We start from the raw sequence: 13,239 nt of genomic DNA on the forward strand, positions 1-13,239 counted from the left end.
AAATTTTAGAACATATCATATGATACCTATAGTATTTTGTACTAGATTAGCATCTATAATATTATTATGTTTAACATTTTGTCATTTTTATAAGATTTTTTAAAAAGTTAAATCTAATTCGGGCCCCAAATCTTAATTTTTCTTGGGACAAAAAATGAAAAATCCATCCTAAGCGTAAGTAAAAGCCAATATAATTAAACTGGAAAAGGAATAAAAATAATTAGACAATAGCAAAGGGAAGAGAGTTTGCAATTGATGTTTTCCGGGCACTGGATATGGAGGATTTAAGACCAAACAGAACTACAACTAGCGACAGGTAAGTGACATTCATGTTAGAATCAAAACCTATGTTTCCCTCTTAATTTTCAACCTTGTAAGATTTGTATCTTGTTTGCCAAAATTGGAGAGCTAAAATTAACAGAAATGAAACAAGCTCCTCAACTATGAACTGCTGAAGCGTGCCTCGATCTCCAACTAAACTCATCACCTATAGTATGATCCCATAATGTACAGAGTGACTGCTGATGCTGTCGTGATTATGAGTTCCTGCACACGAAAACTCATCACTAGGCTGAAGCAGAAGACTGCCCACCAGACTGAACAGAAGCTAATTTTGTATATCTCTAATGTAAGATTCAGCTTGGACTTGCAACCGATAAATGATACATCGAAATTGTAGTTTCCAAAGGTTGCAAAGAACATATTCATACATTTGTTAAACATATAATCTAAGCAAAATGTGAAAGGGCACAACTTTAAAATAAGGCTACAAGTAATGCCATAATTAACCGATGTAGGATAATGCCACTTAAAAGTGTAATCATAATGCAATATGAGGCCTATGAAGTCTAAGGTTGAACGTCAGTTCATAAAATAAATCTATTATTTATGACACAGCTCAATATTCTTACCTGGTTGTTGTAAAGAACAGCAGGTATGTAACTGCCAACATACTCGATCAAATTCAAAAGACCAGTGTATGCCTGTGAGAAATTCAATCAAAATGTTATTGATGAGGGTACAAAGAGGATAAAATGAAGCTAGGAGCAAGATGTTTCGACTGACAAGAATGAAGATGTGAAAGAAACTCATATAATCAAAAAGGAAACATCTAATTTTTAAGACCAAAAGGAGCAAGGTTCTAACTGGTAGTGAAGATGGAATTAGAAGTTGAGCAATATTTCATACCAGAGAGGACAGAGCAACACAACCAAAAACTAGTGCAAGAGAACGAAGAATTCTTTTTCCCATTCGCACTCCCCGCCCATCATCTTCGCCTTCTTCCTGCAGTTAACATCAACGTCAATAATCAACAAAGTGAAGAAATGACACTGCTGCTAGGTAGACGGTACTCGTTATAGGGTACCACAATTTACAAAAAAGAAGAGGCAGTTAAGCTCTTTAAATATGGCTTACTGTAAATGTTGGTGATACTGGTGGTTCAAAGGCCTTCAATTTTTCGAAAAGTCGATAAACAAATGCAAAAGCCAAAAACTGCAAAGGTTTATATTCCGCATTGCGCTTGACTACAATCCAAGCTGTCTGCGTGGAAATAAGTGAAACATGAGTTAGAAAGAAAATGAGAGAGTAAAAGTGTCACAATTATTACAATGTCTAAATCTGATTGTTCATGTGCCTGAATTACAAGTGCATAACAAATATAAAATTGATGGTTTACTACACAGATTTCATATGTCTCCTTTCCTTAGTATATAAAATGTTCTCTAAGGATTCGCTACAAAACTGGAATAAGGCTGCCAAGGATCCATCAATCTATTCTACTTACAAATACAGCAGAAATTGCCAAGTTGATGCGTGTATCTTGTACACTAGACTTGCTGAACCTGAAAGCACACCATAATTCCATGTCAAGAGCATCTCCAATGACTAAGATTACAGAATACCACTAAAGGCGTCATAATGACAAGTGTGGGAGAAAGATCTCGGCAAAAAATAAAATTTTCTCAACAGCCACCACAATTTATCAAAACAAAGTAATGGACCAAACTTCACAAAATTTTCTAACAAAATCTTCCACTTGTAGATTAGTGCAGGATGGCTATCCTTTCTTATGCCCTAACACAAGAGTAGCTCTCTCTTGCTTTCAAAATTATCAGCTGTCATGAATGCACCCATGTGTGGTAAAGACTAAAAATGAATAGACCATTATGGCAGCAAATCAGAAATAACTTAGTATGCTATGTGTAGGTAGCGAAAAACCTTGGCCCCCAAGGTACAATTGGCTGCTTATCAGCATATTTGACATCCTTTGAAACCTGAAATTAAAAAATAAAAACAATAGATAAACAGATCAGCTTAAGAGAAAATAAATGGAACAAAATGGAATACATACAGATGTTATTTCTCACACACATGAACAGAATAAAACCAAGTTGATATTCTGACTAACTGCAAATGTCATACAAAAAAAGATCTTAGTAATTAAAGATTAAACATACATGCCATGAAAGCCTACTCCTCGTTTCATTTATTTACTTGAAGCATTTTAAAATCTCCCTCTCAGATTATGCATAAATATTCAGATGATGCATAAATATATATGTGGATGAACCCATAAAGAAAGCACTGATATGTACACAACCTACTGGTATAGAACATTGAATAGTTTGCATAAAAATCAACCCGATACACTCATCCCAAAAGAAAAGCCGCTGCCCCTTAATGTCTAAAGCCTCCAATCTTTCATCAAATTTTTTTAATCTTACTTCATCTATATATAGTATCACAAAAGCTTAGGAACACCACTTGTCCTACAACAAAAACCTTTAAAACCATGGGAAAGAAACAGATTTAGTGTTCAGTCACGCAAATCTTCTCTCCCATAAAAAACCACATATACACAGTTACTGAACCATTTTAGAAAAGGTGGTATCTAACGATTTGATTCTAAAATCGTCAAAGATACAAATGATTGAAGGACTGAATACATGATGTAGATTTCAAAAATCAGACAAAGGTATTATATTAAGCATCAACAAATAGATACCTTAAAAGAACCGTAAGTCACACCTTTCTTCCGATTCATTAATTGTGCCATCATGAGTTTGTCATATGCCTTCTCAAGCTGGAAATAATGCATTCGAAAACAGAAAAGGGCAAAAAAAGTAAGCAAAATTTCCATATCTATATTCTTTTTTTGGAAATTTAATATGCTAGGATGTGCGCATTCTTTCCTAGCAATATTTTGATTTTAAGGGAGTTGTAACCTACTAGAGCAGCAGTAGCCTCATCACCTCGCTTGTCAGCCTCCTTACGTTTTCTTGTATATACTTGCTTGACCTTTTCAAACCCCTCAATAGGGCTCACGCCGAGAACCTGAAACATACAAGCATTTGAAACACCCAACAATCCAGTCACTAATAACTTGAATTTCAGATCTGCAAATGATCAAACTGGCAAGAGTTTGACACACCTCATACGGGTTTAAGTCACCGTCTGGACTAGAACTCCCAGCTGCAGATGAAGCAGCACAAATCACAATCTTAGTCTTTGGAAAAGCAAATCTCCCGGGAAACCTGATCAATTCAAGGGCTTGGCGCTAATGTTAAACATTCACAGCATTGAAGAACAAAATAAGCTTAAAGTCTAATTATCACATGTTGGTAATAAAGTTCTTACCTAATGCTCTACATGCTTATAGTTTATAATTCTAAAATCCATAAGCCAGCTAACCAAAATACAACTCCAATGAAAAAAGAAAAAGAAAAGAAAAGAAAGAAAACCATTGCTTTATGGAGTTTCAGTGGCAACAAGGGGAAAAAAAAGTTAATTTGTTTTTCTTTCAAATGATATTCGGTTTCCATCAAAGCCAAGTAAACAAATAATTAAAACAAGTGAATTACAATTTGAAAAATTCAATATCTCTTAGACCTTTTTAGCTTCATAAAAATTTCAAAAGCTTCAAATGAAGAGTAACACTATCATTTTGGCTAAATTCAGCTAAATTCAACTCACTACCCAATACCAACAGAACACTATCTATTTCACAACACTAAAATCAAAGCTTTCTTCTTCTTTTTTCCTTTCTTTTCCTCCCCTTTTTCTCTGTTTTCTCAAAACCCACCACCAATAATTGGACAAAAGTAAAAGAGAGTGAAGACAATGAACAAACAGAATCATTACTCTTACCTGAGAAAGGAAGATGAGGACTTGGAGATTGAAGAGTTTGGGATACAATTTTTTGGTGAAACTTTGGGTTTTCGGCAGTGAAAAACATTGGACATTGACAATGCCATTGGATTCGATTTTCAGTTCAAACGAACGAATTTTTACTTTTGTTTATTCAAACTTTTGCAGAGGGTTTTGTAGGGTTTTTTGTGTTACGGACTACAGTTTCAAAGCTTCCTTTCCTGTCTCGTGCTTTTCCAATCACAGCCTGGTCCGGAATAGAGCCATGTCAGCTATTATCTTTTCTGTCCTAATAATAACGGAGTATTAAAAAATAACCTAAGGTATTTTAAAAAATAATTTTTTTATAATTTTAATTATTTTGTAATTAAATTAAATTATTTTTAATAAAATATTTTTATATTTAAGTGCACGGCTTATAACATGACGTGCACATGATATTATATATTATATTAAAAAAATATTATTAAATTTATATAAAAATATTTTACACGTTATAATTAAAAAAATATTATTATTATACGTCATATATAAAAATATGTTACAAGTTATATTGAAAAAAAATATTATTACACACCATATTTAAAAAAATTTATTACATTTTAATGCTTAAAATGTTATTATTATTTACGAATCAAAATTTTAAATCTTCTCAATTTTATTTATTTTATTTATTTTTTTATAACTTGGCAATAAATAAAGTGTTTCTAATATGTTTTTATAAATCAAAACGTAATTTTCTTAATGTAAAACATCTATTTCGGCTAAAAATTGAAAAAAAATTTCTTTGAAATTCTAAGTTTATAAATTTCAAATTCTTGAGTTTATTAATGTTTATGCCATAAATAAATCCAATTAAAAGCTATTTCAAACATCTGTAATAATTTGTACTATTTTAATTTCATCCAAAATACTTAAAAATCAAATTCTCCAAATGACCACTTACCCCAAGTATATTAAAACCATCTCTTGACATTCTAAAATTGCCAAAGAGAAAAATTAGAAGCACAATAGATGAATGTCAAAAAAAAATATTAATAAAATTAAAAAGAGCTGGATAGTAAGAAAGAGAAATCGGAAGTACATATGGATATGAAAAAATTATGATAAATGATTTAATTTATTTGAAATAGTTCCAAAGATATTTTTATCAAGTTAAAGCTAAATATAGTTAAAAATACTTAATTTTTTTTACGTGCTATTTTTTAAATTAAGTTATCAAGATAGTCATTTCTCACAATTTTCTCTTGTAATATTGTAAATCCAAATGCAGATAAGGATGGCAATGGATAGATTTTAATCGGGTACTCGATCATATTAAACTTGATTTATGTGGTTGTGGATAGTTATAAAACAATATAGATAGATTTTGGATAGTAAAATTAATATTCAATAAAGTTTTTAGTAAATTTTGACTTAAAAGTCATATAGTAAAATTTTTATAAATTAATATTTAATAAATTAATAATTTTAATTAAATAATATTTTTGACTGATCCGTACTTAAGATCAATGTGGTAAATTAATAATTTGTTAAATTTACAAGATAATACATTTAAAAATATATATATAAGTCCCATTTAATATATAAATTAATAATCTTTTTATACATAAAAAATTATATATATATATATATATATATACACATAATTCAATTTTGAGGTCTTTGTAAAATGACTTCAATACTACTTGTTTTTTTTTTAAATTGATGTCTTATTGCATCTCATCTCTAACTTTTCTTAATGCATTAAGAAACTCTAATATAGTTTTTTTGTATTGTATAAAAAATCATGCAATGTAATTATTACTCTAAATGCATCTTTACGCGAGACAAGCTTCAATAATCACAATACATACTACATATATTGATTAATTTATTTAAAAAAATAAAAAAATACCTTGATAAATTTATTTTTATTAATTAATGTATAAATTAATAAATTATTAATTTATCGATTAAATAATATATTGATTAATTAATAAATTTTCATTCTTGTTCCACCTTCGAATTCTTATTGTCCAGAAGTGTCGTATGGGGCACACTCCTCATCTGGTTATTTTACAATGAGCTCTGCATATGATCAACTATGGGAGGTTTCTTGTCTGAGCAGTGTAGCAGAGGAAGGTGAGTGGAATTTTAGCTTGGAGTTGGCCAGGCCCTCAACGTATATGTGTGTTTTGATTTCAATGTCTTCATAATAAAATTCTCACAAATCAACGTCGAAGAATGTTGATTGTTGCAACTTGTTCTTGATGCAGATTGGAGGAGGAAACAATTCTTCATTTGCGTTGGGATTGCCCAACTGCAAGTTCCCTTTCTCTTCTGTTATTACCTCAAAATGAAGTTGATAACTTCTTTTTTGCAACTATGGGTGAGTGGTTTTCCTTTAATCTCAGGAATTATAAGATGTATGTTTGTGGTGCTCTTTGAAAAGCTGTATTTGGAGTAAGCTATTGGTATTAATAGAAGTAGAGGAATTTAGAAGTATTTGGGAGCCGCTTAATTCCTATTGAAAGTCGTATCAACATGGTAAAAAGTATGGTTACTGCAATAAATCTTGCCATGAATATACCGAATGTGCTAGGTGAGAATCTACTTAAAAAACAAGAGATCCTAGTGGGGTGGTCACCACCACCATTGGATTGGATTGCAGTTAATATAGACGGTGCCTACCGAGACTCTATCCAAAATGCTGCTGCTACGACTTGGGAAAGTGCAATGCATACTGAGCAGAATTATGGAGTGTATCGTGCTCTTTCTCACGCTTGGGGGAGAGGATTTCGTAAGATTGTATTACAAGTTGAGCAATCACTTTTTCATTTACACATCCTTGTGCTCACTTAAACCATATTCGAGCAATTAGGGAAATCCTATATCGACAATGGGAAGTCAAAGTAAATCAATCGAGAAGGCAATAGAATTGCTGACTTCATGACAAATAGAGGTTTTGAGATAAGGTGTAGTGTTCAGTTTTATGATTGCCAACCAAGAGAGAGGCTGGTACCTTACTTACTAATGATATGTGGGACATTTGTTTTCCTCCTATGATTAGATAAATAAAGTATTTTTTTCTTAAAAATAAAAAAGTAAGTTATGAATGTTGGGTTTATTTTATAAAATTAATGAATTTACTTATTTTTTAAATGCATTTATATAATATTATATTCTACTTTATCAAATTGAATTGTTTAGTTGGGTTAGGTTGAACTCGGGTTTTTAATCAAGCACCACCCAAAGAAATTGTTTTGGATAATTAACAAATATAACTAATCAATTTCTGGTTACATTCAATTAAAATAAAAATTTTAATTTTTTCTATTACATTTTAGCAATAACAGACGATTGTGAGCCTAATCCTAAATTTAGTAATCCAGATCTATGAATGAATGATGGGATGTCCATGGCCAGCTTGTTCGCGTGGCCTAATGGATAAGGCGCTCGCCTCCGGAGCGGGAGATTGTGGGTTCGAGTCCCACCGTGAACGCTTGGTATTTTTTATCGTAAGCAATAAGATGTTGCCACCTAAGCATGTTGAAGCTTTTGAGTACCTTCTTCACAATTCATGAATCATTTCTTCTTTTGGTCATAATTTAATTTTTGTTGTTTTGATTATAGTATAATATTTTTCAAACCTCCTAGCCTGAAACCCGTAAGCTAAAATCAAATACAACATATATTTCACGTTAATTTTATAATGAAATTATAGAAGACTTGTTATGGTAAAAATTGATCCTGTTAAAGTGATGTATATAAATTTTATATAATAATCTATCAAATTAAATCTCTTTATTTTTTAAAATTAACAATGTCAAACCAATCACTAACGATGTTAAAATATTTTCGTTATTTATATTGACATGCATAGCACTTGATTGTAATGATGTAATATTAATTTCACAATTTTCTACATAATTGGATAATAATTGCTCTACTCTATTTATATAAAAGGGAGTAAAGTTTCCCATCTTTGAACTTTTAATCATTATAAAAAATTTAAAAACCAACCTATTCATTATATGCAAAATGCAAAAATACCACATTAGTAACATCATAATGCCACATTAGCATCATATTATCACTTAAAATTCGTATTTGTATTTAATCAATGTTATGTTGGCAAAATCATAACATCATTGTCGGATAACACGTTATTATATTTAATGTTAGATCATCACAAACATGCCACATTAGTACACTCGATTGCCATATTAGTATATATAACGGAAACATTTTAACACTGATAATGATTGAATTAATATTATTAATTTGAGAAGTATAATGACTTAATTTTTACAAATTATTATATAAAAAGTAAATTCATCACTTTAATAGGGTATATGGACTAGATGTGTAATTTGATCAAAAATAAATTTTGATGATTTGAATTATTTCTTAGAACATGCGATAAAAGGAGAATTATGGAGTTGCTGAACTGTGTATTGGCAAAATTTTACTTGTATGTCTGTATAAACACAAACAAACATGCAAAAAGGAGAAAAATGACGTTTAAAAAAAACATGGGTAATTTGCAAAACTACCCAAACTTATCCTATTTTTCCCATGGGCTTCATTCGAGTTTTCCATGAAAAGGTTGTACCAAAAATCCCTGTTACCATCAGCATTGGGGCCATTGTTCTTCATGGTTTCCACCGTTGAAAGATGAGAGTGTGGAAACTGAACTCCTGCGGACTCCTCCACAGCTCCTTGTTGCTCCCTTGTCAAGGCCAATTCTTCAGTCTCCAGCTTAGTTGTTGATGTTGAACTAGTTGGTTCCGGAGAGTGTTGCGAGGAAATCGATGGCTTCATCAGGCCAGGACTTTGATCTCTCTGATGGTGTAACGCTATTCTTGCTTCCTTGATTGCTTTGCGGTCCGTCGATCCGGCTGCTGTTTGTTTAAGTTTCTTCTTCAAATGACCATGCCAGTAGTTCTTGATCTCATTATCTGTTCGCCCTGGTAATCTTGCTGCAATGGCTGACCATCTGTAGATCAAAGAAACTTACATTAAATTTTGTGCTTAAGCATGCTAGCTGAAGTTGGATCATGCCTTATCATATGTAAATTTAATTAAGATCAAATATAATAATAGCAGTAAAACTTTGCCAAAATTGTAGTCTTCAATCACAATTACGATTAAGAAAATGATTCAATATTTCATGTTGGATGCAAATCTAATTACTAGAAAAAGAAAATGGCAAAACCAATCTGTACGCTCCTATTTCCAAGAACTTGATGCAGCTTAAAGATAGTCTCTTGTTCCTCACTGGTGAAGTTTCCTCGTTTAATATCTGGCCTCAAGTAATTTATCCACCGAAGCCTGCAACTCTTTCCACATCTTGGTAAACCTGAAGAAACAACACCAAAACAGGAATCCCATGTCAGGCTCTTTCCTTTTCAAAGAAGCCCCGAGATGAAGAAAATTAACTAGATATAAAATATACCAGCTTGTTTGGGAAGTGCCCTCCAATTTCCATGGCCATATCTTTGAATGTAAGATATCAAAATCCGATCTTCCTCAGGAGTCCAGGGTCCTTTCTTCATCCCCATCTTCTCACAACAGGGAGCCCTTGCCATGCTTTGCCTTTCCCTCTTTTCCCTACTTTTTCTTACAAGGACCCTTTTTGCTGCTCTTTGGCTCTTAATATATTAACAATGGTCAAAGAATTGCATGGTTTTTCCAAAAGAAAACAAGCCCACATAATATTTTTGTTTCCCCTCTAGAGAGATATCGTTGATCACTATATGAATAGTCATTGAAGAACCCTTCAGGCTTATCACTTCTTCCATTTGATTTTGAAGCCAATTGCCGGTACCAGCTTTTTTATCTTTGTTTGTCATTGGTCTAACACTCTTTCTCCTTTGGTTGCTTTTGTCATTAAGATGTAAAATTCCTTCCAATAGTCAAAATTAACATGCGCCATGGGGCAATAATGGTCACCACCAGTCTCTCTTTGGCCGCCTGTCCCCATATCTCTTTTTTGATATTGAAAACCACCAAGTGATATTCAATTAAGAAACATAAAACAAAAGAAACGTGACAGATTAGCTATACTTTCCATCATGGATTGTGTTCATTAGCAACACATTAACTTATCCTTTGATATTAATATTAGCATAAATTCTTGATAGATTAAAATGTTTTTGAAATATTGATAACGAGTTTACTAAATGATTACAGTTTGTTTAACATTGATAAAAGTGATCACGAATTTACTTAAAAGTGATTATTTTCTCTTGAAATTAAATTTAACATTTAATTTTTTATGAAATTAAATAAAGAATTAAACAATTTTTTTTATATATTTTAGATATATAATTTATCTAAATTCAATGACTAAACTACACGACAAATTAGGTCAAATTAGCTCGAGAACTTTCTATCATGGAAAGGTTATATATTCAAATGTGAAATAGTGACACACAATTACTCTAATTTCTCAACTAGTGAATCATCTTGTCAGCCAAAACAAAGGTCAATCCATCATGAGCAAAACATTGAATTATATATTTGGATTTTGCACTTGCAAAGCAATGACTTCATATTGCTTTCTCTTTTCCTATGAAATCTTTCAAAGAAAAACCATGTCAGTTCCTTGAAAATTAGCTAAAGTACCACACCTTTTTGAAGTTTGTTGAAGCATTTCAAACTAAAATCCTGACTTTCACCGACATTGGATTTGGCTGGAAAAAGTAAAGCAAAAGTGCATGACAAACTCCAATAATAAGCCTGTTTTATTGTTGCTGAAAGTGCCACTAATCAATTGTACTTCAAACTCTAGTACTATTTACTTTTTCTAATTGATTTTTTTTTTAAAAAAATTATCCTATAACAATCATTCTTAATTCTTTGTACCATCTTACTAATACCTTTGAAAAAATAATAATATAACAACCGATAATACGTAAAAACTCGAGTTAGAACTCAAACTTGAGATTTAATTTTAATTTGATGATAATCCAATTTAATTGAACCAAACTTGAATTATCAAAAATAAAATTGAACTAAACTTTAGTCAAGTTTCTAATTATGGGTTAAAACGGCCTCATTGTTCTTGGAAGATGGGCTTTTAGAGTCCAATAGGCCGAATGACAAGGACTGAAGCTTGGACAGTAGGAAAACAACTCCAGCCCATAAATCTGAACACAAGGCATGAAGTTGAAGGTTCCAATCTAAGCCAGGGTCGGGCATAACATGGTCAAATAAAGCTTAGCTTAGCCCAACAGGACTATATCAACCTTTTTACTCTAAAGGTTTGTTATTAGGAATTCTTATGCTAAATACCATTTACATCAATATTTTTATTTAATACCTATTAATTACATAGATAGATGAGAGGGTTTAAACCTTACACACATGTCCTTGACCTATCAATCTATCACTAGGCTAATGCCTAGTTGTAATTGATGATGTAGTAGTCATCATTAAATTCATGAATTGAAATTAACAAGTAGTGGCCATGGTATGGCACATTTGGTGTCATTTCATTGACATATAGCTTCAATTATTGCATCCAATTTAAGTAGATGCTTGTCCACTTCTTAGAAAAAATTGAGCTATTATTGTACTATCCTTCTGAATATTTTTCCATCAATTCTGCAAGAATCTCATCATAATTAGTTTCATTTGCACAAGCCACTGATATAGCCCCATAGAATTGAAAGGGGAAGGTGGTATTCTTGCTTATTTATTGCAACTAGCTGTTTGATTCTACCATATTTGATTTCAGCTAATTTATATGTCATTTTTTATGTTGGGTTTTTTCAGAAAAAAAATTTTGGGGAGAAATTAATAGAAATTGAAAGAGACAAGAATGGCAACACAAAATCAAGACTGAGAGTTCACTACATGGAAAAAGGGATGGAACATGGATGATGTCAAAGACAAAAACAACATCAAATTTAGATATGTCATGGAGTTGGGTTAGTTAGAAGAGTACAAAAAATGAATTATTTGCATGCCAGCGGCGCATTTATAAAATTTCCTTGATGGTACTACTAAAATCATTAATTTATAAACATTTTAAAAGACTTCTTAAATTAATATTTTATCATCTTATATTTTTTTTGTCAAAATATTCATCAAGTTCTTGTACTTTTACATTTTGTTCAATTTAGTCATGTATTCAAAATCGAGCTAATTTAATTCCTTAATTTTGAGAATTATTTCAATTTAATTTTTTCCCTAACGACATCCAATTTTATTGTTAAAAGAGATGACATTTGTATTGATGTGATGCTAATTTCGTAATCTGTCATCATTGTCTTAATTTCGTAAAAATTAATTGATGAATTAAACTTCTAATGACAAAAACAAAAAACAGAGAAGAAGACTGAAGGGTGGTCAAAGAGAAGAGTAACTATTATGTTTTATAACTGTGAAAAAGAAACTCCAATTATAAGCATTTTTAGGGTTTGTGTAATGACAATATTATCTTTCCATAAGTATATATTAAAGATAAAATATTTTTTTTTTATAAAAAGAGAATTCAAACGTGATTTTTGCAAAATAGATATATTAATACACAGATTATGAAATCAAATGATAAAAATAAGAAAATATTATATATATTTCTTAATACATAAATCTTTTACACTTAAATATTTGACTTATTAATAAGTATATATATCACTTAAAGATTTATATTTTTCAATTTTTTTTAATTTAGTCTTTAAACACTTCAATTTTATTCAATTTAATCATCGTACTATAAATTCTTTTTTCAATTTAGTCCTTATAACGTGATACAAATTTTTTCTTTTGAAAATTGTTTTTCTTGATTTGTCACGTTAAAATGGCTAGGTGACATCAACATGTCAACATGTTGGTGTCATATCATCATATTAGTGCAACATAACATCACCACATCATCACATTAGTACCATCAGTGCCACGTGGCATTATCACGTCTTCATGTTGCTATCACGTCATCAAAATGTGCCACATCATCATCATTTCAGTACTAGCATCATTTCTTTTAATGACAAGATTGGATGCTATTAAGGGGTGAATTAAATTGAAATAATTATCAAAATTAAGGGATTAAATTGTTTCAATTTTAAATACAGTGAATAAATTAAACAAAATGAATTG

General features: G+C 31.0%; 2 protein-coding genes and 1 non-coding gene across 4 annotated transcripts; 1 reads left to right on the plus strand and 2 right to left on the minus strand.

Annotated features, from left to right (window-relative positions):
- Nucleotides 1–175: 175 nt before the first annotated feature.
- CJD1 (Chloroplast J-like domain 1) lies at nucleotides 176–4,406 on the minus strand. Of its 2 annotated transcripts, none has more exons than XM_089783389.1 (10): nucleotides 4,150–4,406; nucleotides 3,434–3,536; nucleotides 3,232–3,336; nucleotides 3,008–3,085; nucleotides 2,221–2,276; nucleotides 1,787–1,844; nucleotides 1,417–1,542; nucleotides 1,189–1,284; nucleotides 930–983; nucleotides 176–559 (listed from the first exon to the last, which is right to left on the minus strand). In XM_089783389.1, the coding sequence occupies exons 1-10, from the start codon at nucleotides 4,254–4,256 to the stop codon at nucleotides 488–490; spliced, it is 855 nt and encodes a 284-aa protein (XP_089639515.1). In that variant the 5' UTR covers nucleotides 4,257–4,406; the 3' UTR covers nucleotides 176–487. The 2 variants fall into 2 exon arrangements, with proteins under 2 accessions (XP_089639515.1, XP_021282767.1); XM_021427092.2 differs by having other exon boundaries at nucleotides 176–546; nucleotides 912–983.
- A 3,154-nt stretch (nucleotides 4,407–7,560) lies between these two features.
- Nucleotides 7,561–7,633, plus strand: TRNAR-CCG (transfer RNA arginine (anticodon CCG)). The gene has a single exon. It is a non-coding gene; the product is annotated as a tRNA-Arg (tRNA).
- A 932-nt stretch (nucleotides 7,634–8,565) lies between these two features.
- LOC110415205 (transcription factor MYB14-like) lies at nucleotides 8,566–9,996 on the minus strand. Its single transcript, XM_021426779.2, has 3 exons — nucleotides 9,590–9,996; nucleotides 9,364–9,493; nucleotides 8,566–9,130 (listed from the first exon to the last, which is right to left on the minus strand). The coding sequence occupies exons 1-3, from the start codon at nucleotides 9,720–9,722 to the stop codon at nucleotides 8,656–8,658; spliced, it is 738 nt and encodes a 245-aa protein (XP_021282454.1). The 5' UTR covers nucleotides 9,723–9,996; the 3' UTR covers nucleotides 8,566–8,655.
- Nucleotides 9,997–13,239: the final 3,243 nt, after the last annotated feature.

The sequence above is a fragment of the Theobroma umbraticum genome, unplaced genomic scaffold (genome assembly GCF_002168275.2).
Source record: "Theobroma umbraticum cultivar Fairchild unplaced genomic scaffold, ASM216827v3 scaffold_147.0, whole genome shotgun sequence".
In the NCBI taxonomy this organism is placed as follows: Eukaryota; Viridiplantae; Streptophyta; class Magnoliopsida; order Malvales; family Malvaceae; genus Theobroma; species Theobroma umbraticum.

Bases quoted from the DNA above. Each gene is read 5' to 3' on its own strand.
- CJD1 (XM_021427092.2), bottom strand. From the start codon at position 4,256: ATGGCATTGTCAATGTCCAATGTTTTTCACTGCCGAAAACCCAAAGTT. The intron at 3,537-4,149 runs GTAAGAGTAATG...TGAATTGATCAG, and splicing joins TCCTCATCTTCCTTTCTCAG to GTTTCCCGGGAGATTTGCTT. The intron at 1,543-1,786 runs GTAAGTAGAATA...ATTTCCACGCAG, and splicing joins TGGCAATTTCTGCTGTATTT to ACAGCTTGGATTGTAGTCAA.
- LOC110415205 (XM_021426779.2), bottom strand. From the start codon at position 9,722: ATGGCAAGGGCTCCCTGTTGTGAGAAGATGGGGATGAAGAAAGGACCC. The intron at 9,494-9,589 runs GTATATTTTATA...TTGTTTCTTCAG, and splicing joins GGCACTTCCCAAACAAGCTG to GTTTACCAAGATGTGGAAAG. The intron at 9,131-9,363 runs GAGCGTACAGAT...TTTGATCTACAG, and splicing joins CATCAAGTTCTTGGAAATAG to ATGGTCAGCCATTGCAGCAA.